We start from the raw sequence: 24,046 nt of genomic DNA on the forward strand, positions 1-24,046 counted from the left end.
GCTTGTAAGCGGTCTCTTGCTCAAGTAGGTAATAAAAAATGTCGGGAAACGACACCTCTGGCCATTCTGTTGGGTCGTTTGTCCAGTCACAGATACCGTACGGACAGTCCGACCCAATACTGCTCAGTTTTTATACGTATGTTGCTCTGTCGAGCGGCAGAAATGATTTTATGTAGGCCATTCTGAGTCAACACCATGCTTTTCCAATGAGGAGGAAAGGGTTGTTTTCCCCCACGCCGACTCCGCCCACACAGCTATGACGCGACACCGATGAAGTCTATAGTTTACTTTTATTTATTGTCTATATATGTTTATATTAGTTTTATATATTTTGATGTATATTTTATATGTATTATTTTTATTGATATGTATATAATTTATGCATTTATAGAAATTTATTTTATTTAATTTATTTTTGGAACGTTGTAGTTTCTTAAATTTTTTTAAGATATAAGCCCTTTTGGTGAAAAATGGCTAAAAAGCACCATAACAGTAGTGCATATGAGCCGCACGCTGTATTTCACGTCTTTTGAAATCGTACGATAAATTTGTGTGAGGAAAATCCTGCGAAGTTTCTCAGTTTATGTTTTACTGGAGGAAGAAGGTCATACAGGTTTGAGTATAAATAATGGCAGAAGTTCATTATAGGATGAACGGCCTGAGACCTGAAAAATCCTGTACCGCGGGTCTTTTCCTGCCCCAAATTACGCAGACAAAACATCGCCGTAATCCTGAATGAGGTGCGAGACGGTGCTGGCAGAAAATCCTCTCCGCACCTCCCGAAAGTTGTCTAGGAAAGCCCAGGCGTCTGCCTGTGGTTGTGTGGATTATGAGATGTGAAGATGTTTGTGTGTCTCTGAGATCTGAGGCTGCTGTACTTCAAAACGCTACCATAACCCACATACACAAACTCCTGTCCCACTTAAACAAACACCCCGCTTTAAACGAGCACTCGACACGACGCCGGGCTTTCAGTGATCAGCGCTGAGACGTCACACAGAGGACAGACGTATATACAAACACCAACAGCGTTTTAACGCCACAACTCGTCTTTTTCCGCCCTCGTTTGGACGTTTTTTGTTGTTGTTGTTGTTTGTTTTTTCATCCTTTGATTGATGATTAATGTTGTATTTTACTGTCATCAACCTTTAATGCACTTCATTTTTGTAATTCTGAAATAAGACTTTTATTGATATATATATATATATATAGGGCTATATATAGATATTTTATATATGAATTTAAATTAAAGTTATTGATGAATCACGATTGTATTATATTTTTTTATAAAAATTCAAAATGTGTTATTATTGAACAATATTGTTTATTCTGTTCTTTATGGTTATAAACTCAAGATTATTTTTTAAATGTTCATATTCATGTTTATTTTTAATATGTATTTTAATATTTTAACATTATATTTTATAATTATTCTTAACTTTGTTCTTATTTATTTTTTATTGCATTATTATTTATAGTAAATGTTACCAGATTTTATAAATATATATTTTTTTAAATTAAGAGTGCTTGCATAATGTATATTTGTATAAAAAGTACCTATTTTATCGCTCTTTTGAATATATTGTTTCATTTATTCTTCATAGATATACATTCAATATGATTTTTAAATATTCAGATTTATATTTTTAAATATGCATTTTATTTATATTAAATATTTGAACATTATATTTTATAAATATTTTTAACAATATTGTTTAATATAAAATGTTAACACTATTTCATACAAATTTATACTTGCAATGTTTATTTTTATACATGTATTTTAACTATGTATATAAAATATTTTAACATTTTATAAATATCCTTAATTTTATTCTTTTATGTTTGAACACTTGAAGTGCTAACACATTGATGAATCCTGATTTCTGTGTGAAACTCTTCACACGCACGTTTTGCACACAAGCACACGCTGTTACCGAAGGAGAACCTCTGCATTGATCTCAAACGGTCCTGAAGAGAGTCAGAGAAGCGGCCGAGACGTGAATCGTGGCGAACTGCGCTAAAGCTTTCTGTTATGCGAGGCCTGTTGCCACTAATGGTTTATGCAAAACTCCTGTATATCCGTGCATAAAAATATGAATTCACACTCCATCGCGTTAGACGCCTGGTTTTAACCATCGCCGCATCCTTTTCATCTGTTAAATCTGCGTTAAAAGACGAAACAAAGGCAGACTGACGATATATTATCATCGGTCGCAGTGAGTAACGGCGCTTTGCAGAGTTGGACGATCCCCTCTTCAGCTCCTGAAGACGTCTAATGCTGTTTTGAAAGTGCGAGGCCTCTTTTTATGTCATATACCTTGTTTTAACAGAGTTGCTGCTCTGTTTTTTGCTGTACGAATAACAGGAAGTGGAAGAAATATATTGTACGTTATAGCAACGCGCTTACAGGAGGAAAAAACTCCTGTAACTAGCATGATTTTCAATATTTTTGGCTGGAAATATTTTACGATATTTAACTTTACAAACGTGGACTAACAGACGCTAAAGTTTGTGTGTTTATATTGTTATTGTATTTATCGGTATTATTATAGTAACAATATTTTTTACTAAAAATGACATTTTATTCTTTTAATTATTATATTATATGAATATCTGTTCATATATATAGATATAAACCCAAGATGATTTTTTAAAAATATTTGTTTATATTTATGATAATACATATATTTATATATATTTAAATTTAAAATATACAAAATGTATACGTAAATTAATAGATTGTTTTGCAAATGTCCTCTTTTTAACATGTTTCGTTTGTTCTTTATAGATATACATCCTAGATGATTTTAATATTTATTTTATTTGTATTTATTATATTTTTTATTGTATTTATTTTGTTCATTATTATTATTATTTGTATTTTAATATATGTAATTTTATATATGTATTTTGAACATCCATTTATTATAGATATAAACCCAATATATTTATTTATTTAAAAATTATATGTTATGTTTTATTTTTATGATAATTTCTATAAAATATTCTAATATAATTTTATAAATGTTAAAATGTATGCTTTTATTTATTTTTGCAGAGATAATCAATTATTTAAAATAAAAAAGTAAATATTTGAACATGTGGTTTCATTTGTTCATTATAGATATGAAAGTGATTTTTTTGTAAAATATTATGTTTATTATATGAAATATTTTAACATTTTATAAATATTTTGAAACTTCTAATTTTTTATTTTTATTTTTTATTAATGATTGTATATAATTTTTGAAAAAAATTTGTAAAAAATTTGTACAATATTATGTTTATTATATTTAATATTTTAACATTTCATATAATTTTTTTAACTCTACATTTGTTCTTTATAGAAATAAAATTAGATTTTTTTTTTGTAAAATATTATGTTTATTGATTATATATATTTGTAATATGTTTTTTGAACTTCATTTTTATTTATATAAAATTAACATTTTATAAATATTTTGAAACTTTATTCTTATTATTTTTTATAAATGTATCATTAACAATTGTATATTGTTTGAATATATATATATGATATTTTAACATTTCATATATATTTTTTTAATTTTTCTACTCTACATTTAGAGTAAATTTAAGTTGTAACTTGATGTTGATGAATCCTGATTTCTGTGTGAAACTGTTCACACGCAGGTTTTGCGCACAAATACACGCGTTCGCACCGTTAGCGCAGGACAACCGCTGCATTGATCGAAGAGACGCAAAACTTCACTTGTTTTAGCGCGATTGTATCAACAATAGCACGCTAAACAAAGAGAAACGGCCGATGAATGATCGTAACGTCTTAAGTTACTGTGGCAAAAGTTCTCCGCTAAGTGAAAGTTACTCAAAATCTGCCATATTTAAGCAGATAAAGCCACTTAAGCGTATTGTCGCTGCGTATGAATCACACGCTCTGAAACGGCGTGTTTGCACTATTGTGGTGTTTATCAGATGTTTTGGTTGTGTCGTTATGACCTTTATTGTAATCTGTGGGCAGGAATGAGGAGCCGATTATAATAATTAAAGACTTTCAGCGTGATTCAGCGCGCGGCTGATGTGCACCGGAGCATCTGACGCACGCAGCTTTTACCCGTAACCTCAAATCCGGTGATTATACGTTATGCGTGTAATAAGCGCTCGCTTCTGAATCTCCACAGATGATTTCACTGTAATGGCTTTACATCGGCTCTGTGCTAAAGCCCTGCTCTGTACTGACTAGCCTACATTAGACGGTATGCTAACTGGTAACCGCTAACATTCATGAAACGTGAATTAAAGTTAATTCCAGTAGTTTTGCATTAGCATGTTGCTAATGATGTAATAGACTTCAGTATAAACAGACATTAGACACGGTAATATTGGGTTAAATCATCCATTTTCTGCATTTTATTGATATAATAATAATAATAATAATAATAGTATGAAAATATGAAATATGATATGAAAATCCTTAAAGATGTTACAATTTTTTAAATTGTTATTATTGTTGTTGTTTTGTGGAATAAATTTCAAAGAATTTTATTTACAAGGAATTAAATTCTCTATAAAAGTGTATATATAATCTGTATGTGAAAGGAACATCATACAATCTTCAAAATATATGTATGATTTTATTTTGAATTTAAGAATTATTATGAAAATAATAATATAATAATAATAATGTTCATTAATATATATGTAGAGTTAATATATTTAATATATTTATAATGTATTATTAGTATATAAATTATCATAACATAAATTATGTAATAATATGAACCACATATATATATATATATATTAGGGATATGCCGGTATCAAATTTTCACATTACCGTGATATATCGCATTACCGAATACCGGCACAAGTCTAATATATATATATATATTTCATTTTAATTTAATATATTATTACATATATTTTTCATGTATAAAACAAATTGTTATCATATAATTTGATCAAAGTTCAAAGATTTTGCAGTGTAAAAATGTATTTATAAGGAATGAATTGTATAAAAAATGTATGTGAATCATCTTGCAATCTTCATAATCTCAATATTAATAGTAACAACAGCATCAAAAATAATAATAATAATATAATACTAATAATGATTGTTAATTTAATAATAAAGAAAAAGAAAAAGAATATATAATGAATTGTTTTATTTCTAATGTATTTCTAATGTTATTGTGAATTAGAATTAGTTGTTATTGTTAATGTTATTATCATAATAGAAGTTAATAACAATGAATTACATAATATCCTCTAATAATGTATATCTATCTATATCTATATATCTATAATGTCCTCTAAAGATCTTCAGTCTGTTTATTTCAGGGCTTCATCCGTTGGCATCGTCTTACTCTCGCTCTTTTTGATGTTTGTGGCTTTCTGCAGGTTTTTTCCCAGGAAGTTCTCAGGGCTGCGACGCGTTTCTCCGTCACAAGATGACCCTCCTTTCGCCATCCATCCTGAAGAAATACAGCATCCCCTTTGACAGAGTGAGTTATTCACACATTATTGCATCACTTCCTGTCACTCAGACAGCACAAATGTTCATTCAGATAATATGGCTGGTGATAACTGGAATAAATTGACAATGATTTTATCAATGCAAATGTTAATCATAGTGGTTCACAAAATCAGATGCTGTGTGTTTTTGTGATAGTATGCAATACATTATAAACACATTAAAAGTGTAATAATAATTAACTATAAATCAAAAACTTATCAGTACAGCAAATTTTCATTTGAATTATTTATTTAGCATTATTATTGTTAGTAGTATTATTAGTAAGTAAAGTATTACTGAAATGATAATAATAATAACAACAAAAATATGTATTTAATTTATTTACTGTTAATATAATTATAATTGTATTATGCAGATTGTCACATCATAATGTGAAGAATTTTTGTTTCATGTCATTATGCAATCATTATTTATTAATATAATAAATTATAAATACAGTAGTACTGTAATAATAATAAATTAATAAAAAAATCAATAATAAATATACAAGTTAAAAAACTTTGCTTTTAATAATTTATTATCTATTTATTATTTTTAAATAAAACAAAATAGTACTGATATAACATTTAATTTACAATTTGTTGTTATATTTTTTACATAGATTATAGATATAGATATAGATTATCACATAACATGAAACCAATTAAACAAAGATTTTAATTTTTATTAATTTTTTTTAATTAGTGTTAATTGTCAATTGTGAACCTCTATGATTAACATTTGGATAAAATCATTTGCTGCGTCTCATTTCGGAGGCTACGTCCTCCAGAGGTCGCATTTGAAGGCTGCATACGTCATTGGGGCAGACTCATTTAAGAAAAGTAACCGTAAAATTGCAAAGTAAAAAAGAAATTACAGTATTTTACACCTCACAAGGAATAAATATGTAAAATATTTATTCCAGTAAAATATGGAGTGCCACAAGGATCTGTCCTAGGTCCTCTGCTATTTTCAATATACATGTTGCCCCTTGGTAATATTATTAGAAAATACGGGATTATTTTCCACTGTTATGCTGATGATACTGAACTATATATCTCAACAAGACCAGATGAAACTTCTAAATTATCTAAGCTAACAGAGTGTGTTAAAAATGTAAAAGATTGGATGACCAATAATTTTCTCCTATTAAATTGGGATAAGACAGAGATATTACTTATTGGACCAAAAGACAGTACACAGAATCTCTTGGATTACAATTTGCAACTAGATGGATGTACTGTTACTTCCTCTACAGTCAAAAATCTGGGTGTTATATTAGATAGCAACTTGTCTTTTGAAAATCATATTTCCCATGTTACAAAAACAGCATTCTTCCATCTTAGAAACATTGCCAAGTTACGAAACATGTTACCTGTTTCTGATGCAGAAAAGCTAGTTCATGCATTCATGACCTCTAGACTGGACTATTGTAATGCACTGCTAGGTGGTTGTCCTGAATCTTCAATAAACAAGGAATAACAGTCCATTTTACTTTTCTTAAATAAGACATCCTTGATGACGTATGCAGACTTCAAATGCGACCTCCGGAGGACGCAGCCTCTGAAATGAGACGCAGCTATTGTCAATTTATTAAATTTTTACCAACTCTGAAATAATAATAATAATAATAATTTTAAACTATTATTCATAGTCTCTCATAGCTTAGTAATAACTCTAATAAACTAATAATTTTTTTTTTTTTTTTTTTTTAAATTTTTTTTTTGCAAATGCCAGTTTATATATAATAATTTATTTCCTGCAGAAACATCATGCGATCTTCATGTCTTAGAGTTTGATTCAGTAATGATCTAAATATAGTCCAGTTTATATAAGTCGGTATGTGTGTTTCGATGTTGCCATAGTAATGGTATCTGATGGGACTTATAGAGATCAGCGCATCCATAGCAACCCAACTGTGCAATTTATATTGACTGAGACGCAAAGAGCAAATCTATAAAAGCCATAAAAGATCAGCAGAAGATCAGGTGGGCTATCTGAGAGGATCAGATATAATTTACATGTGTCGGATTTGATTATATCAGCGAGCTGATGATTTATCAACAATTTACATAAATTCAATCTATTCATTTGTAATCACTAAGGCACGTAGCTTTAAGTTTTTTAATGTTCACGTTTAACGAATTATGTTTTTTTGCATGCAAAGTAGGGCTGTCAAAATGGCTGAAAAACTACATTCGAATTTTGTACTTAAATATGATCAAAATTCGAATTATATTCAAATTTAAAATGCATAATTTCAGTTAGGGTGAAGAAAAGCTTTTGGCTTCTCTTCTGAGGCCACAAGAGGGCGCATCGAGCAAAATATTACTAATGCACGTTTATTCAAAGCATAAGATAACATGACTATCGGTGAAAAAAGTGCATAATGTTTAAAATAATGTTTATAAACCAGTTATATTGCTTAAACAACTATAAACAAAACAGCATCGTGTATGCATGCATAGTTTAATACAAAGGGCCGAAAGCCAATCACACAGAGTACATTTTTCATTTAAAAACATGAGTTGCAGTGGGATGGGGAAAAAACCCGCCATAAAATCTCGATATATGTTTTTTTCCAAAGTTAAACCTGCATTAATTTTACATGGCTTTCTAACCATGCGGCTCCTTTGTGCGAGATGCGAGTGCAACTGTGATAGATGCCCCTCTAGAACGGCTTGTTTTCAGTTTTGATGTAAACAAGATCTTCTCCGCATTAATGTTATCTTTTTCCGCTATATTTTTAATGAACAACGCAGCAGCGCCGCATCTAGTGGCTTCAACTGGATAGGCTAACAAAAACATTAAAACGCAATGACACTTACATCGTCATCGCATCTCATGGGCCACTGATAAGGCTTCCTCCTTAACGCACACCTAAAATTCAATGCAACGTTTTTGCATTCGAATGTGGACTTTTATTTTAAATTTGACAAATATTCGAAACTAGATTTTTTTTTGACAGCCCTAGTGCAAACGATCAAAATTTTGTGAACAAAGATTTCAGAATGGTCTAGCTTGACCCAATAATATCCCAGTTTTGTATCTGACTCTGCTACATTTGCTAATGCTGAAGCGCTAATGCAAATTCATCAAAATGAATGCGACAATTTTCAATTCAAGAACTACTTACACAAACATTTTATTACTCATGTTTCATTAATACGCCAGTAAAAGAAGCTAAACTATTTATTGTAATTTGTTTCATGCTATTATGTGATAATTTGCATAATACATTTCAATTATTTTAAAAATGTGATGATTAGGGATGTAACGGTATGAAAATTTCTTATCACAATTATAGTGTCCAAAACTAATGAACTAAAGTGCGGTTATCAGTTAAGTTACGTTAAACTAGGAATCGATAAGAATCGGAATCGATAAGCAGAATCGGAATCGGAATCAATTGGATACCCAACCCTAGTTAGCGCTTAGCTTCGCATTCAAAGATGACGAGGGTGGTAAACTACACACATAATTGTATGTGTATTTGCACAACAAACGCGCTTTATATGCCAACCACGGACCCCTGCTAGCGTCCGCGCCACGGATTACATTTCAATTTACTCCGCCGTCCGTTTCCGTTTGCGCAAATTAGTCTTTTCCACAGATAATTCCCATTGTTAGGAGCCCGAGACCCTCGCGGCGAGATTAAACCGGGAATAAATCTCTGTAATGAGGCTAGATAAAGTTCAGCGCCACTATACGTTACACTCAACCCTTGCAATCCTGATTTTGGCATCCGCCGCTCCTCCATGCGACGGATGTTATTGTCACTTTTGAGTCGATGTGACACTCGGTGGAGCTGGAGTGAGATGAAACGGAGAGGGAGACGCTGAAGTGTTGATCTCAGCAGGTTTCTTGTCTGTCTGTCTCTCTCCGTGTGTCTGGGGACGTTATTAGAGCTTCAGCTCAAACTCCTGCTAGCGAACAATCGGCGTGAGTGTGAGGAGAAACCCAGGAATCATGCATTAAATCTCATCCGCTCCGCCATTATAGTGACAGTTAAGACTGTATGAAACATAATACTAGACTTAATACCAATATATAGGATGTTTCTTGGATGCTCTACTTTGAAGAACCTTAAAGTAATGTCAACATGAAATCAAAATGTACTTTTTTTCTTGTTGAACAACACTCTAAAATACACTCATTATGGAAGTAAAATCGGTAGTAAATTATTTCATGTTGATTTGAAGGGATTTCAAAGTTTTTTTTGTTTTTTTTTTGCGGGTCAGATTTTTGAGACTTTAAAGTCCTGTTTTAGGTTCTCTCTCATTTTCTGTAAATTTGCATTAATATTTGGTGGAAAAACGTTTAAAAACTAAAGTAAATATATTAATATGCGTTTAGGTTTAGATTTTATTTTAAATTAATACTTTTTATTATTTATTTTAAATGTCTTTAATTTTTTATTTATTTTATTTACAATACAGTAATGCAAAATTCAGTCAAAAGTCATTTTTTACATTAAATTATTTATTTTTATTTTTATTTTAATATATATGATATATTTATATACCGTGTTGACCCGAATATAAGACGATGTTTTTTTCTTGGAAATACATCTGAAAAAACGCGGTCGTCTTATATTCGGGCCAATACGGTAATATCAGATTTTAATGTAATGCAAATGTACAAAATTACACTAAATTTCTCTGAATGTATTTTTTATTAAAATTCTATTTTTTGCAATCTGATTTTTTTTGTAATGCAAATGTACACCATAATACCTGACTTTATTTTTTTTTTAAATTTAAATTACATTTTATTTTAAAAGTTAATTTTATTACTTTGCTTGACTTTTTTCCTTCGATTCAGTTCAAATGAAAATAGTTTTTTGCATTATGGAAGTAAAATTGGAATATGGAAATTCAAATGCGTTATTAACTACTTATTAAATAGTTTCTATATATAATATTTTCGCAATCAGATTTTTTATTGTAATGCAAATGTACACCATGATACCTGATGTAATTTAAAAAAAATGAAAATTACATTTTATTTTAAAAGTTAATTTTATTAATTTAGTTTACTTTTTCCATTTTTGTCATATTATTTTTGTTATACTTTTTCATGTTATTTTTGGTGCTTATTCCCACGTTGACATTTTTTCTTTTGTTTGTTCATTGTAATTATTTATTTTAAATATTTTTACTTTAAATAATGTTTTATTATGTTTATATTGCATTGTAAATGTATTTATTTAATTTTAATTTTTTTAATTTTAAAATATTTATTTATTTACTTATTTATTCATTTATGTTTGTCTGAGCTGTAATCGACACTCTATAACACAATACTAACCCTACAGTTCTCTACAGGTGTGGAATTAATCTAATTTCGTTAAATGTACAAATGCCCGAGGACTAATTCTACAGAAACACCAGACACGTAGCAGTGAAATATGACTCAAAACCGCATTAATGAATCTGACTTTCTTTCTAATAGACGTCAGCGTGATGCTGAAGCGTGACTCCACCGATCGCAAAGCTAGAAAACGACGGAGTGAAATGAAAATATTCATTAGCTAAGGCTGGCTAACTCTCCGCCATGCTCCGCGCCTCCACCTTAATTGCACTCATAGCGTCTGGAAATGTCTTTCCAGCGTTTCGTTTGGCCGGCGGCGGCCGAGGTCTGAAGGAGACGATGAATGGAGGGAGAAAACGAGAGGAGAGGTGGAAGATTTCTCACAGCAAATTTCTTTTCCCATCAGCCGCTAATGGCTACGGATATTAGCGCTGGAAGCCGGCGTGTTTCTCAGTCTCGGCTGATTTTCCCGCGACGACCTTTTCTCCCTCTGAAGTGTCGTTTGCAGCTTAATTCAGCAGTTATTGGCTCTTTCATCAAAGTACAGTTCACTGAGTCCTTTAAATGTTGCCTTCGCCCAGAAGACTGTGGAGCTGGATGAAATTAATAATATGTAGGGTAGCGGAGCAATAGCCGGGAAAAAATTAAGCGTCTAGCGCTTCCATCTTCAGAGACACATGCGTCCCGTGAGGATGAGCCGAGGGCTTCATGATTATTAGCACACGTGCAGAATTCACAAGAAAGTGCTGCAGATATTGACAGTCAAACTCGTTATTCGCAAAGACACTTGTGCTTTTATATATATATATAACATTTGCAATCTGTTTTTTTTTTCTAATGTGAGTTTACACCATAATACCTGACTATTTATGTTAATTAAATTGTATTCATTTATTTGTGTTATATTTTTATGCATTTGTTCCTTAATTTGTTAATCAATTTTCATTAATTCCTTCATTTTGTTCTTTCACATTCATAATTCTCTCTTGCTTTTGTTTGTTATTTTTTAATTTAGTATTTTTCAATTATCCATGCATTAATTTTTAAATTACACATAATAAAAGTATTCTTTTTTTTTTGTTCATTTGTCGTTTTTCTTTAATTTGATTTGTTTTTTCTTTTACATTCATAATTCTTTGTCATGTTTTAATTATTTTTTAATTCGTCGTCTATTAATTAAAACTTCAAACAATAGAAGTAACAAAAGAAATAGGTTGTTTCATTTCTTTTTGTTTATTATTAATTCTTTATCTAGTTTTTTGTGTATGTATTATTTTATCTATTTTTCGCGATTAAAATTGCACATTTTTTACAGTTAATACCTCACTTTTTAATTAAATTAAATTTAACTTAAAAGTAAATTTCATTATTTTAGTTGACATTTTAGTTATTAATTAAATTATAATAATAAAAGGAGTTTGTTCCTTTTTTAAGTGAATTTAATTTAAAAGTATCAATTTGTATTTCATTTGACTTTTAATTTTTAAGTATTCATCAATTAAATAGCTAATAAAAGTAGTAAGTTGTTTTGTTTCTTTTTTGTTTATCAATTTGTTCACATAATTCCTTAATTTTTAATTGTTCTTTCAATTGTATACCTTGTATAATTTATTCAGAGATCGCCATGAAAATAACCTTGATGCTGGCATGGCGTTAAAAAGTAAATAAATAAATAAATTAATTAATTGTATTTTCACAGTCTTTCTTTTACTTTTTAGCGTATACCATTTTAGCAATTTTTTCCGTTATAAAACGCTGTACTCTTTACAGTTCTCCAACATCGGCATACGAATCTAATTCTCCCACTTACGTATTTTATTGTATTAATTTTGTGCAACTAACAAGATTTTACACCATAATCAGCACAGATGACGTAAAGCGATGGCGTAGGTTTTGCGCACGGGCCTCGTTGTGATGATTTTGCTGCTGTTTTGTTTCTCTGGTAGATCACGCAGGAGGAGGGCGAGTTCATGATCACGTTCCCGTACGGATATCACGCCGGATTCAACCACGGCTTCAACTGCGCCGAGTCCACGAACTTCGCAACCCTGCGCTGGATCGACTACGGCAAGATGGCCACGCAGGTGAGCGCGAGTTTAGCTCGACAGACGACAGACCCAGCGGTTCACTGCACGACTCCCTTCAGTCACTGCGCCTTTCTCACACTCATTCTTGTGTTTTGTTCTTTTGTGCTTTCGTTAGTTATTTCACATGCTTTCATTGATTCTTGCTTCTTTGTGCCTGATTCATTTGCTCGTTCATTCATCCTTTCATTTGCTCTCATTTGCTGCTTTTGTTTGCTCGTTCACATCCCTTCACGTTTTTTCCTTTCTTTTGGGTTTTGTAAATTTTTGTTTGTTTTTCTTTTGATTTTCCCTTTTCGTTTGTTATTCTTTTTGCTTGTCATTTTCGTTTGTTCTTTCTTTTTGTTTGTCCTTTCTTTTCATTTTCTTTTTGTTTGTCCTTTTCATTGATTCTTTCTTTTTGATTCTTTTTGATTGTTCTTTTTCTTTCTTTTCGTTTGTCCTTTTCATTACTTTTTTCTTTCTGTTTGTCTTTCATTTGTTCTTTCGTTTTGATTGTTCTTTTCTTTTTGTTTGTTCTTTCTTTCTATTTGTCCTTTTCATTGTTTTTTTGTTTGTCCTTTTTGTTGTTTGTTTGTTTTTATTTTCTTTTGTCATTTTCGTTTTCTTTATTTTTGTTTGTCCTTTCTTTTGATTTTCTTTTTGTTTGTCCTTTTCATGTTCTCTTTTTATTGTTTCTTTTTGATTGTTTTCGTTTGTCCTTTTCATTACTTTTTTCTTTCTGTTTGTCTTTCATTTGTTCTTTCGTTTTGATTGTTCTTTCTTTTTCTTTTTCTTTTTGTTTGTGCTTTTTCTTGTTTGTTGTTTCTTTTCATTTGTCCTTTTTGTTCTTTCTTTTTCTTTTTGTTTCTTCTTTCTTTTTGTTTATTGCCTTTCATTTGTTCTTTGTTCTTTTTTTTTATTTGTTCTTTATTTATATTTGTCCTTTTCATAGTTTTTTTTGTCCTTTTTGTTGTTTGTTTGTTTTTCTTTTCTTTTGCCCTTTTCGTTTATTCTTTTTTGCTTGTCATTTTCATTTGTTCTTTATATTTCTTTTCATTTTCTTTTTGTTTGTCCTTTTCATGTTCTTTCTTTTTATTGTTTCTTTTTGATTGTTCTTTTTCTCTTTTCGTTTGTCCTTTTCATTCGTTTTTTCGTTTGTCCTTTTCATTCGTTTTTTTGTTTGTCCTTTTTGTTCTTTTGTTTTTCTTTTCATTTGTTCTTTTCGTTTGTTGTTTGTTCTTTTTTGTTCTTTCTATTTATTGTTTCTTTTTGATTGTTCTTTTTCTCTCTTTTTGTTTGTCCTTGTTTGTTTGTTCTTTTTGTGCGTCCTTTTCATTACTTTTTTCTTTTTGTTTGTCGTTTTCGTCCGTTCTTTTGTTTTGATTGTTCCTTTCATTTCCTTGGGTTTTTTTTGTTCTTTTTCTGTTCTTCCTCTCTTGCTAGCTTTATTTTGTTTGTCCTTCTCTCTCCCGTGATCTGCATGTATTGTAATGATTAGCGATGTGCTGAATGTGGGGTCACAGACGCGCAGCTAATTCAAGCTCATGGTCTTGTGTTTGAATCTCTCTCGCGTCGCTCTCAGTCCCACTCTTTATTTCCGTTCCTCTTCTGCAGGCGTCTGACGGAGAGCCTCGTTAGTCAGAGATCTGGAAACCTGCACATTCATGACAAAACACTGATTTCTGTCCTGTTAAAGAATCTTTTATGTGCAATAGCAGTGTTGCTGATGCTGTGAACATGCATATTTGTTATATATACATTTTTATGCGTGAAAAATTAAAAAATTTTAATGGTGCCGTGAATTAATCTTTCAATCAGATTAAAAAAAAGCACATTAAAATCATTGTGATATTCACAGTATTGCTTGATTTTCTATCATTGTGAATGTACTGTGAATAAATCGCCCATCGCGTGTGAGATCTCAGAGAAACCGGTAATAATCGAACTGCAACGGCTCATGTAATGGCCAGACCGGGTCTAGAGAGAGAGACACGATGAGTTTACAGAGTTATTAACATGTTCATCTCCGATATGAGATGCAGCTTCATTGCTCTGGTGTCTTCAGAGGCCTGTGATTGTTTCTCTCTCCATTTCCATTTATTGGTTTAGCAGTGAGAAATTCAGCAATAAAAGAGATTGATCTCAGAGAGTTCAGTGTCAAAATAATTGTTTTTGTTCTTTTTTCAACTTTATTTTACGGTGTAAAAACTTTTATACTCACTTTTTATTCACTTTTTATACATATCTTTAATTCTTTTTTTTTGTTTTGTTTCATTTTAAATTTATATATTCACTACAATGCGAAACTTTGACATTTTTTAAGGCAAGGATGCATTAAATTGATCAAAAGCTAAAGTAAAGACATTTACAATCTTACAAAAGATTTCTGTTTAAAATAAATGCTATTCTTTTGAGCTTTCTATTTATCAAAGAATCCTGAAAAATTAAGCTTTGCATCATGGGAATAAGTTACATTTTAAAAAATATATTAAAATAGAAAACTGTTATTTTAAATAGTAATAATATTTTAAATTTTTTGATCAGATTAATGCAGCTTTGGGATCATAAGAGACTTCTTTAAAAAACAGAAACAAATATTGCCTCAAACTTTTAAACCGTAGTGCATATATATATATTTTTTTACAATGTTTTCCAAATATGCTTATAAAAATGTATTTATATAAATATATATTTACAATTTTTACCAGTATTTTGAAGTTTTTAGGGACTTTTTTGCCATTTTGCATATATATATATATATATATTTCTCCTTTTTCTCCAATTATTCCACTACAGATTTAATGTTAAATATGTTTTTATTTTTATATTTAACATTTTATGCATTTTATTTTTATTCATTTATACTATTAATTTTATATTTATTAGTTTTAACTTATATTACTTTAAATTATTATGCATTATTTATTATTTATTTATTACTCTTTTAATTTACTTATATATATATATATTTATAAATATATGCTTTTTATATGCTTTTTTCCAGTTTAATTTTTCATTGTTGCAGTCTAAAATAATACAATACATACTTTTTCTTTTTTAAACAGATTTTGAAACACACACACACACACACACACACATATGTATCTGCCTATTGTCACAATTTTTGCTAAAGAAATGTAGAAGTGTTTTGGAAACAGCTGAGTCTCAGTTACGCTCCTGAAAAATGTTCACAGCATGATTGTACTTTTAGTTTTGGTTGGTTCCTCTCCTCAGCACCGCTTGTTTTCCAGGTGGAGTCGGATCCTTCCAGTCGGGCTGGAATTGCATTTCTGAGCATAATATGGCAAGCCCTGGAGTTACTCTGTGAGACATTGACATTTCAGAGTGAAGAATAGCGCTTGTTGCCATTATTATGCCCACACACACACACACACACACACACAGGGTTTGCCGTGTTTGTCTTCACTTCAGCTGCAGAATGTTTCTGGTAATTGAACAGCAGCTCCGGCGCAGGAAATAACGGCTCGATCTAATACAGCCAACTGCAGCTCGCAGGAAAATGACTTTCATTTCCATCCGTCTCTCTCTCTCGCTGTAGACTGAGAGATGTTGATTTGTGCGTTTTTCACTTCGGTCCACGCCGTGCAAACTCTGCGATTAAAAGCGTGTTTTTTTCCCTTCCAGTCGTCGGCGCTGATGATTTAATCATCTCACGTCTGCGCACCTGCATGAAGACTTATTTCATCTAATCATCACATCTCGTCTCCATCGCCTTCGTTTTCCTTTCAATCGTTGTTTCAGACACGACTCCCATGATGCAGTTCATTTGATTCTCATCTGTTATACAGTTTCATCTTTTTGAACCCCAATATTTTGTAGTTGTTAAGGTCCTTTTTTTAGTGAATTTGCATATATATTATAAAAACACAATATTTTGTTGTCGTTGAAATATTCTACTTCAAATTTACTTTAAATCTGCTCCTAGCAAATTGATTTAAAAGTACTTATGTATTTAAATAATCTACATTGAATTTTTTAAATTTAAATATTTGTATTAATGTGTAGTATTATTTTTTTAATGTATTTTATTTTAATTTAGATTACCTTGTATAATTCTTTTAATTTAAATATATTAATTTATATATTTGTGTGTTAGATATATTTATTTTTAATTTGCATAGTATTTTATTTTATAATAATGAATTTGTATTAATATTACATTAATTATGCTAATATTTATTCATCATTATTAATGCATTAATATTTTTAATATATAATATTTATAAATATTTAACACATTTTAAATTAATTTACATTTTATTCATATTACTCTAGATTGTTCTTTTAATCTCAAAACTGAAGGCCAAAAATAAAATGAAAAATGCGTGCAAAAGTGTATGTTTAAACTGAATAATATAATGCAATATAAATTAAAATTAATACATTTTTAAAAATGATACTATACAATAATACAAATAAATAAATAAATACACATTTTTTTGTGCTGATTAGCCCCGCCCTCCCTGGAATCTCATTGGTCTACAATATCACTCCACATAGTTGTGTACTAAACTTTAAATTCATTCTGATTGGCCGTCATTGTGTCACATCATATATCATGCAGTCAGAACTGTTTTACAATTGTTGACTCTAAAGTTGTTGGTTCTCGTTTGTCTTCTGCAGTGCACGTGCCGTAAAGACATGGTGAAGATCTCCATGGACGTCTTCGTTCGCTGTCTGCAGCCTGACCGCTACGAGCTGTGGAAACAGGGGAAAGACAACACGGTCCTGGACCACCTGAAACCCACGAGCCTCACCAGCTCCAAGCTGGAGCACTGGAGGAAAACCAGAGTCACGTACAGAGAGAAGCTCCTGCGCAGGTGCCCACAATTTTCAGTGTTTTATTTTGTTGCGGCAAAAATCTGCTAGTTGGCCTTTATTGTTGATTTTAGAAACTAATTTTCGTCAGTCCCCTGAAAAAAAAAAAAACATGCTTTATGGAAACTTGTTTTGTTTTAACATGTCACCACGAAAATGTTCGTAAGTAGTGAGTATACTATGTGCTTTTAATGCAAAACGCAAAACATTGTTAAATTGCTCATAGTATCTTATTGGAATGATAAAAGTAAAAAGTCGAGATGTAGGAATGACACGTTACAATGACGTTTATGGTCAGATATAGTAGTGCTGGGCGGTATACCGGTTCATACCGAATACCGGTGTTTATTTTTGTTATGATATGAATGTTTAAAATACCGCAATACTAGTACAGCTATTGTAATACAGAAAAAATTGAATTTATGGTATTTTTTTTGTTACTGGTCAACAACGTGCAAATGCATTGTTTCGTTTTAACAACGTCTCTGCGAAAATTTGCCATGGATGTGAAATTACTTTTATTGTTAGAATTTTAATAATTAGAATTTTATCAAGTCAGAAAACTTGGTTTGAAATAAAAGTTATCCATTTTGGTTGTTCTTCATAGAGCTCACGCAAAGGTTTTTCCGGTGGGAAAAAAAATCATTGTTTAATTTTAATGATTTTAATTGTTTAATTTTGAATCGGTTTGAATCGTAATAAATAAAAACTATCAAGTGGGAAACGTTTGGGTTGAAATAAAAGTTAATTATCCATTGCGTTGTTTTTTTTTCTGAAGTGCTTGGGCAAAGTTTCTATCGACCTTTACTGTTCGAATTGTAATAAATAAAAACTATCAAGCGAGAGGTTTTTGGGTTGAAATAAACATTTGTTATCCGTTTATGTTACTTTTTTGTAGAGCTCAGGTGAAGTTTTTATTAACCTTTGACCTTTACTGTTCGTATCATAACAAATAAAAACTATCAAATGGGATAACATTTGGTTTTAAATAAAAGTTTATCCATTTGCAATGTTTTTTTGTAGACCTCTGCAAGGTTTTTATTGACATTTCACCTTTAATTTTCGAATCGTAATACATAAATCTATGAAGTGGGAAAAGGTTTTGTTTCGTAGAGCTTAGGCAAAGTTTTTATTGACCTGTTACTTGAATTGTAATAAATAAAAAGTATCAAGTAGGAAACGTTTTGTTTAAAATAAAAGTTTATCCATTTGCGATGTTTTTTGTAGACCTCTGCAAGGTTTTTATTGACATTTCACCTTTAATTTTCGAATCGTAATACTTTTTTTTTTACAAATTTTTACTTTTAATACTAATTTGTGTTCGCGTTGTTGTTGTTTTTTTTCGTGGAGCTTAGGCAAAGTTTTTATTGACCTGTTACCTGAATTGTAATAAATAAAAAGTATCAAGCAGGAAACGTTTTGTTTAAAATAAAAGTTTATCCATTAGCGATGTTTTTTGTAGAGCTCCGACAAAGTTTTTATTGACTTTTGACCATTACAGTTCAAATCATAATAAATAAAAACTATGAAGTGGGAAATGTGTGAGTTGAAATAATTTTGTTATCCGTTTGTGTTGTTTTTTTTTTTTCGTAGAGCTCAGGCGAGGATGAAACAGTTCCGGCGTCTGAAGCTGGAGGAGGTGAAGGTCCTGGTGGAGGACGGAGTGGAGCTGGATATGAGTGAGTATCTACGTAAGGTGGAGGAGCGCGAGCAGCAGCGACGGCAGCAAAGGGACGAGCGCATGGCGCGGGAGGCGCTCCTCACGCTGGAGGCGCTGGAGAGGGAGGAGCAGGAGCAGGCGGAAGCGGCGCTTCGGGAGGAAGGTGACGGGAGGGAACTTTCCTCACGCTGGAGGCGCTGGAGAGGGAGGAGCAGGAGCAGGCGGAAGCGGCGCTTCGGGAGGAAGGTGACGGGAGTGAACTTTTAACATATAGAAACCACCCCATAAACCCTAGCAACCACATAGTAACACGCCTTGTTATTACTGAACGTGTGATGGTATTTGCTTGCCATTCCTCCATCTTTGTTGTTGTTCAGCCGGTGAAGACGGAAAAACAGATTCCCAGGATCCTCCGCCGGAAAACAGAGAGGAGGAGAAGAAGAAGAAGAAGAAAAAGAAGAAGCCAAAGCATCCCGACGAGCTCTCCTTCCAGCAGGTGTTTGAGCATTTCGCTTCCAGCGACATTGAGAGTAATGGAGCCACTCCCGGCCTGCAGGTCAGCGCTTTCTCTGATCCCAAAAGGGTTTTTAGGGGATTTTAAACGTTGAGGTAAATTATCGTTAAATGTTTTTGTTCTCAGCCAAGTCCCTTCACGAAGCTGAAGAAGAAAGTTGAGGTAAAGAAGAGTCGAAGACATCCGTTCAGCAAGCCGCCCATGCGCTCTCCTCACTCCATAGTCAAACAGGAAGCCTCCAGCGACGAGGGTGAGTACTGCTTTCATGACGTCATTAACGATAAACAGTAAACGCAATGTACTTTAAGTATGAAATTTAAATTAATACTTAATATTTTGGGCCTCATTCATGAAACGCAAGTAGATTTCTGTGTAATTTGTTCGAAAAAACATTATTAATAATCATATATTAATAAATTAAATTTCAGTGTAACATTTTATGTAAGATCGGATTTACAAAAGATTTTCGTGAATTTGTTTTGCTCATGTTTCGAATGAATTTCATAATGACGTCCTTAAAATGACATAAAGCCATTCTTGCATGCACAGAAACGTTTTTGTTAAATATATTCAAAATAACTTGCAAAATACTATGATTTTAAGGTTATTCGTAATATTTTTTAAATTGTTCGTAGAGCGACGTGTTTTTTAAATGTAGTTTGTAATAATGTCTGTAAAATGGAATGTTTGTAAAGTGTTCTTTCATAGTTCATTGAATTTAATGCAGAAATTTGCATTAGATTAGTTTTACGAAAAATTTTGATGAATTAATTTTGCTGGTGTTTCAAATTAAGTTCGTAATGACATTTTTTGTAAATTTGTTTATAAACCCATTCTTGCATACACAGAAAATAGTTTTTCTAATCTTTCAAAAATTACATTTGCAATAACGTACGAAAAGTCTGATGATGTTCTTACAGCTTTGCGTAAAATGTGCATAAATTGAATGCGGCAGTTTATCCAAAAATAACTTTTTATAAAAGATTTACCTGAATTCGTTTTGCTCCTCATGCATAGATAGCGTTCAAAATGGCAGTCGTAAAATCAAATGATATTTTTAAATTGTTCATAAAGCTATTGTTAAATTGCATGTTTTGCTTGTTTTTTTTTTTTTAAATGTAGTTTGTAATAATGCCAGTAAAATCAATGATGTTCATAAACTATTCATGCATAATTCATTGAATTTAATGCAGAAATTTTTGTTAGTATAGTTTTCCAAAAAATTTACATTAATTCATTTTGAAAGTTCTTAGTGACATCAGAGGACTTATGAAAATGTTTATGGAGCCATTCTTGCATGCACAGAAACTCGTTTTTCCTCACGTTTCAAAAATTATATTTGAAATAATGTACGAAAAAACTAATGATGTTCAAATTTTAATTAGACAATTTTTAAATTGTTCATAAAGCTGATCTTGAATTGCATGTTTTTTTGTCCATATAATCCAATAATGTCCATAAAAAAATTGAATGACATTCGTAAAAATATTCTTTCTTAAATTTTTGAATTTGCATTAGAATAGTTTTATGAAAAATGTACGCAAAATTGTCTTGCTAGTTTCATAAATGACCATAAAATTTGTAGTCGTAAAATCATAGTCGTAAAATCGAATGACGTTTGTAGAATTGTTTGTAAAAAACATCCTATGTAAATTTAAATCTGTGACATTTCATTGTTTCATGAGTGAACTTCATGATGTTCTTAAAAGATGTATAAAAAAAAAAAAAAAAGTATGTAAATTTGTGTTACTTTTTAAATTGGTGAAAATTATTGGTTAATTTATGGAAGAAAAGTTTTAGAAATGATTTGTAAATTTGTTTTACTAGCTTCTTGAATGAGGCCCAATTTATGACAATGCAAGTTATTAAATTACAATATTCAGCAATTGTTATCACATGGAGTTCAGGAGAACAAAAGAAACTTTGCACCCTGGGTAAATGTCTGATGGCATATTTTCCACTGAAGAAAAAGATGTTAAAAGTTAGATATGTTTTTACAATATGAATGTTTCTAGAACATTTCAGGCCGGCGTTTCATTTCAGAGTGTTCTGGTTTGATGGCGACATGTTGTTTTGTGTTTGTTTGTTTGTTTGTTTGTTGTGAAAGTGTACACTCGCGAGCACAAAGAGCAAAAGCAATAAAGTATGAAAGAAAGCAGCCACAAACAATCAGCGCTTTATAAGACGGGGCGTGTGAAAGATGGTTATTGATTTGTCTGTGCTGTGAGTTATGAAGAGACAGACAGCTGTAAACCCGCACCACCCGCTGTCACTGTAGGGGGCATCAAATCTCTCCAAAAATACATCTTCACCTGCTGTCTGTAGAGTCACGGCTCAGAGGAAGAGGACAACACTCATACTGAGCCATGTTTCACTTCTATCTGATTAATTTAGCTCTAAACTATGTGCATTTTCAGTGCTTACGAGGCAGAATCGCATTAAAATTCTTCTTATTTAGCTTCTGCACATTTTACAATTATTGTTGCATCTGTCTGTCTAGACATCTAAATATCTGTCAGTTTGTCTAAAGATTTGTCTATCTGTCTGTCTAAATATCTCTATCTATCTATCGTTCGTTCGTTCGTTCGTTCTTTTGTTCGTTCGTTCTTTTGTTCGTTCGTTCGTTCAGTCATTCTATCTATCTATCTATCTATCTATCTATCTGTCTATCTATCTATCTATCTATATATATATATATCTATCATTTGTTCATTCGTTCGTTCTATCTATCTATCTATCTATCTATCTGATAAGACTGTTTACTGACAAGCTACGCAAAATCGCAGGCGATTCATTGCCGATTATGAACGTGATTTTGCGTAGCTTGTCAGTGATTTACGGCTCTGTGTAGTAAATGCCGCTCCATCTGTCTGCACAAGCTGGAGATTTACTACTAATCACAGAACCGGCTTTACTGACAAGATGAGCATGAAAATCGCATTCGATTTTTTGCACAGCCCTAGCTGTAGTGTGTATCTCTGATGTGATTCTCACACACGTCGTCTCTCTCTGTGTTTCTGTAGAGATGTACTCTGGGCTGCCTGTAGGTGGCGGCGTTCAGCCGGAGGCCAAGAAGTCCGAGGAGAGCGCGCTGTGGCAAAACCGTTTGCCAAACTTCCTGGCCGAGAAACAGTTCAACGCTGCGATGGCGACCATCGAGCCGCACTGCGCCGTCTGCACGCTCTTCTGTCCGTACACACAGGTAATGCACTGAGCGCTGCTACAGTATCAAAATACTGAAATAGTATGTCATCAATACATAATAGTATATCATAATACATAATCAGACTTTTGACTATCAGCACAAAGTCTGGTCCACTTCAATACTTTTTTAACCAAAAACTGCCCGATTGAAGTGGAAGTTGTTTTAAATCCGTGTTTATTTCTCTTTGGTTTAGCATGCTCTCCTCTCTCTTGTGTTTTTGTGCGTGTTTAGCCCGTTAAAGACCCCTTCCACCTCTCAGACACGTCCGGTCTGTTGTCGCGGGTCGGCTGTCGCACGCGTCCGCTGGTTCCAGAGATGTGCTTCAGCGCGGGTGCCGAGAACACCGAACCGCTGCCGTCGAACTCCCACATCGGTGACGACGGCACCAGCGTCCTGCTGTCCTGCGGGAGCTGCGGTCTACAGGTCCACGCCAGTGAGTAACACACCTCACATGTGCTTCTCATGATGCAAAGAGACTTATAACAGCGTTAATGTGTTAAGCTAAAGGCCGGTTCACACAGAACGTGTTTTTGAATTACAGTGCACTGGCATTTAATCATTTTTCTGTACAAATGTGCTTGATGGACGCCTTTGACTTGTTACTTCATGCCTTACTACTTTTTTAGGTTTATACTATTGTTTGATACTTTAATACTCATACATAAATAGGTTAATTCCTTATTACATTTTTATTACATTTTACAAAAAAAGTTTCTGTTTTAATAAATGCATTTTTTGTCAAGACAAATGAGACAGAATCAGCCGTTGTGAATGGTGTGGCCAACCTAACCCCGCCCCTGCGTTAATCGTGTCAAATATTTTTAACGCTGTTAAACTGAAAAAATTTATCGTCTGCGATCATTTTGACAGCACTAATATATACATACATACACATATATATATATCAATTAAAATGGTAAAAAATAATATATTTTATGAATAATATATATTTTAA

At 32.0% G+C, this 24,046-nt stretch overlaps 1 protein-coding gene across 4 annotated transcripts in view; it reads left to right on the forward strand.

Moving 5' to 3' along the window:
• Window positions 1-24,046, forward strand: part of kdm4b (lysine (K)-specific demethylase 4B) — a 67,786-nt gene that overhangs the window by 21,088 nt on the left and 22,652 nt on the right. The window contains exons 7-15 of one of the 4 annotated variants that reach the window (XM_016523820.1): window positions 5,380-5,483; window positions 12,754-12,891; window positions 17,518-17,714; window positions 19,306-19,516; window positions 19,594-19,618; window positions 19,750-19,928; window positions 20,013-20,136; window positions 22,910-23,088; window positions 23,323-23,524. In XM_016523820.1, coding sequence (XP_016379306.1) covers window positions 5,380-5,483; window positions 12,754-12,891; window positions 17,518-17,714; window positions 19,306-19,516; window positions 19,594-19,618; window positions 19,750-19,928; window positions 20,013-20,136; window positions 22,910-23,088; window positions 23,323-23,524 — 1,359 coding nt within the window. Of the gene's footprint in view, window positions 1-5,379; window positions 5,484-12,753; window positions 12,892-17,517; window positions 17,715-19,305; window positions 19,536-19,566; window positions 19,619-19,749; window positions 19,929-20,012; window positions 20,137-22,909; window positions 23,089-23,322; window positions 23,525-24,046 lie in introns of all 4 variants that reach the window. The other 3 variants (XM_016523823.1, XM_016523822.1, XM_016523821.1) reach the window with 3 other exon arrangements.

This window comes from Sinocyclocheilus rhinocerous, unplaced genomic scaffold (genome assembly GCF_001515625.1).
Source record: "Sinocyclocheilus rhinocerous isolate Xijiao unplaced genomic scaffold, SAMN03320098_v1.1 scaffold1351, whole genome shotgun sequence".
In the NCBI taxonomy this organism is placed as follows: Eukaryota; Metazoa; Chordata; class Actinopteri; order Cypriniformes; family Cyprinidae; genus Sinocyclocheilus; species Sinocyclocheilus rhinocerous.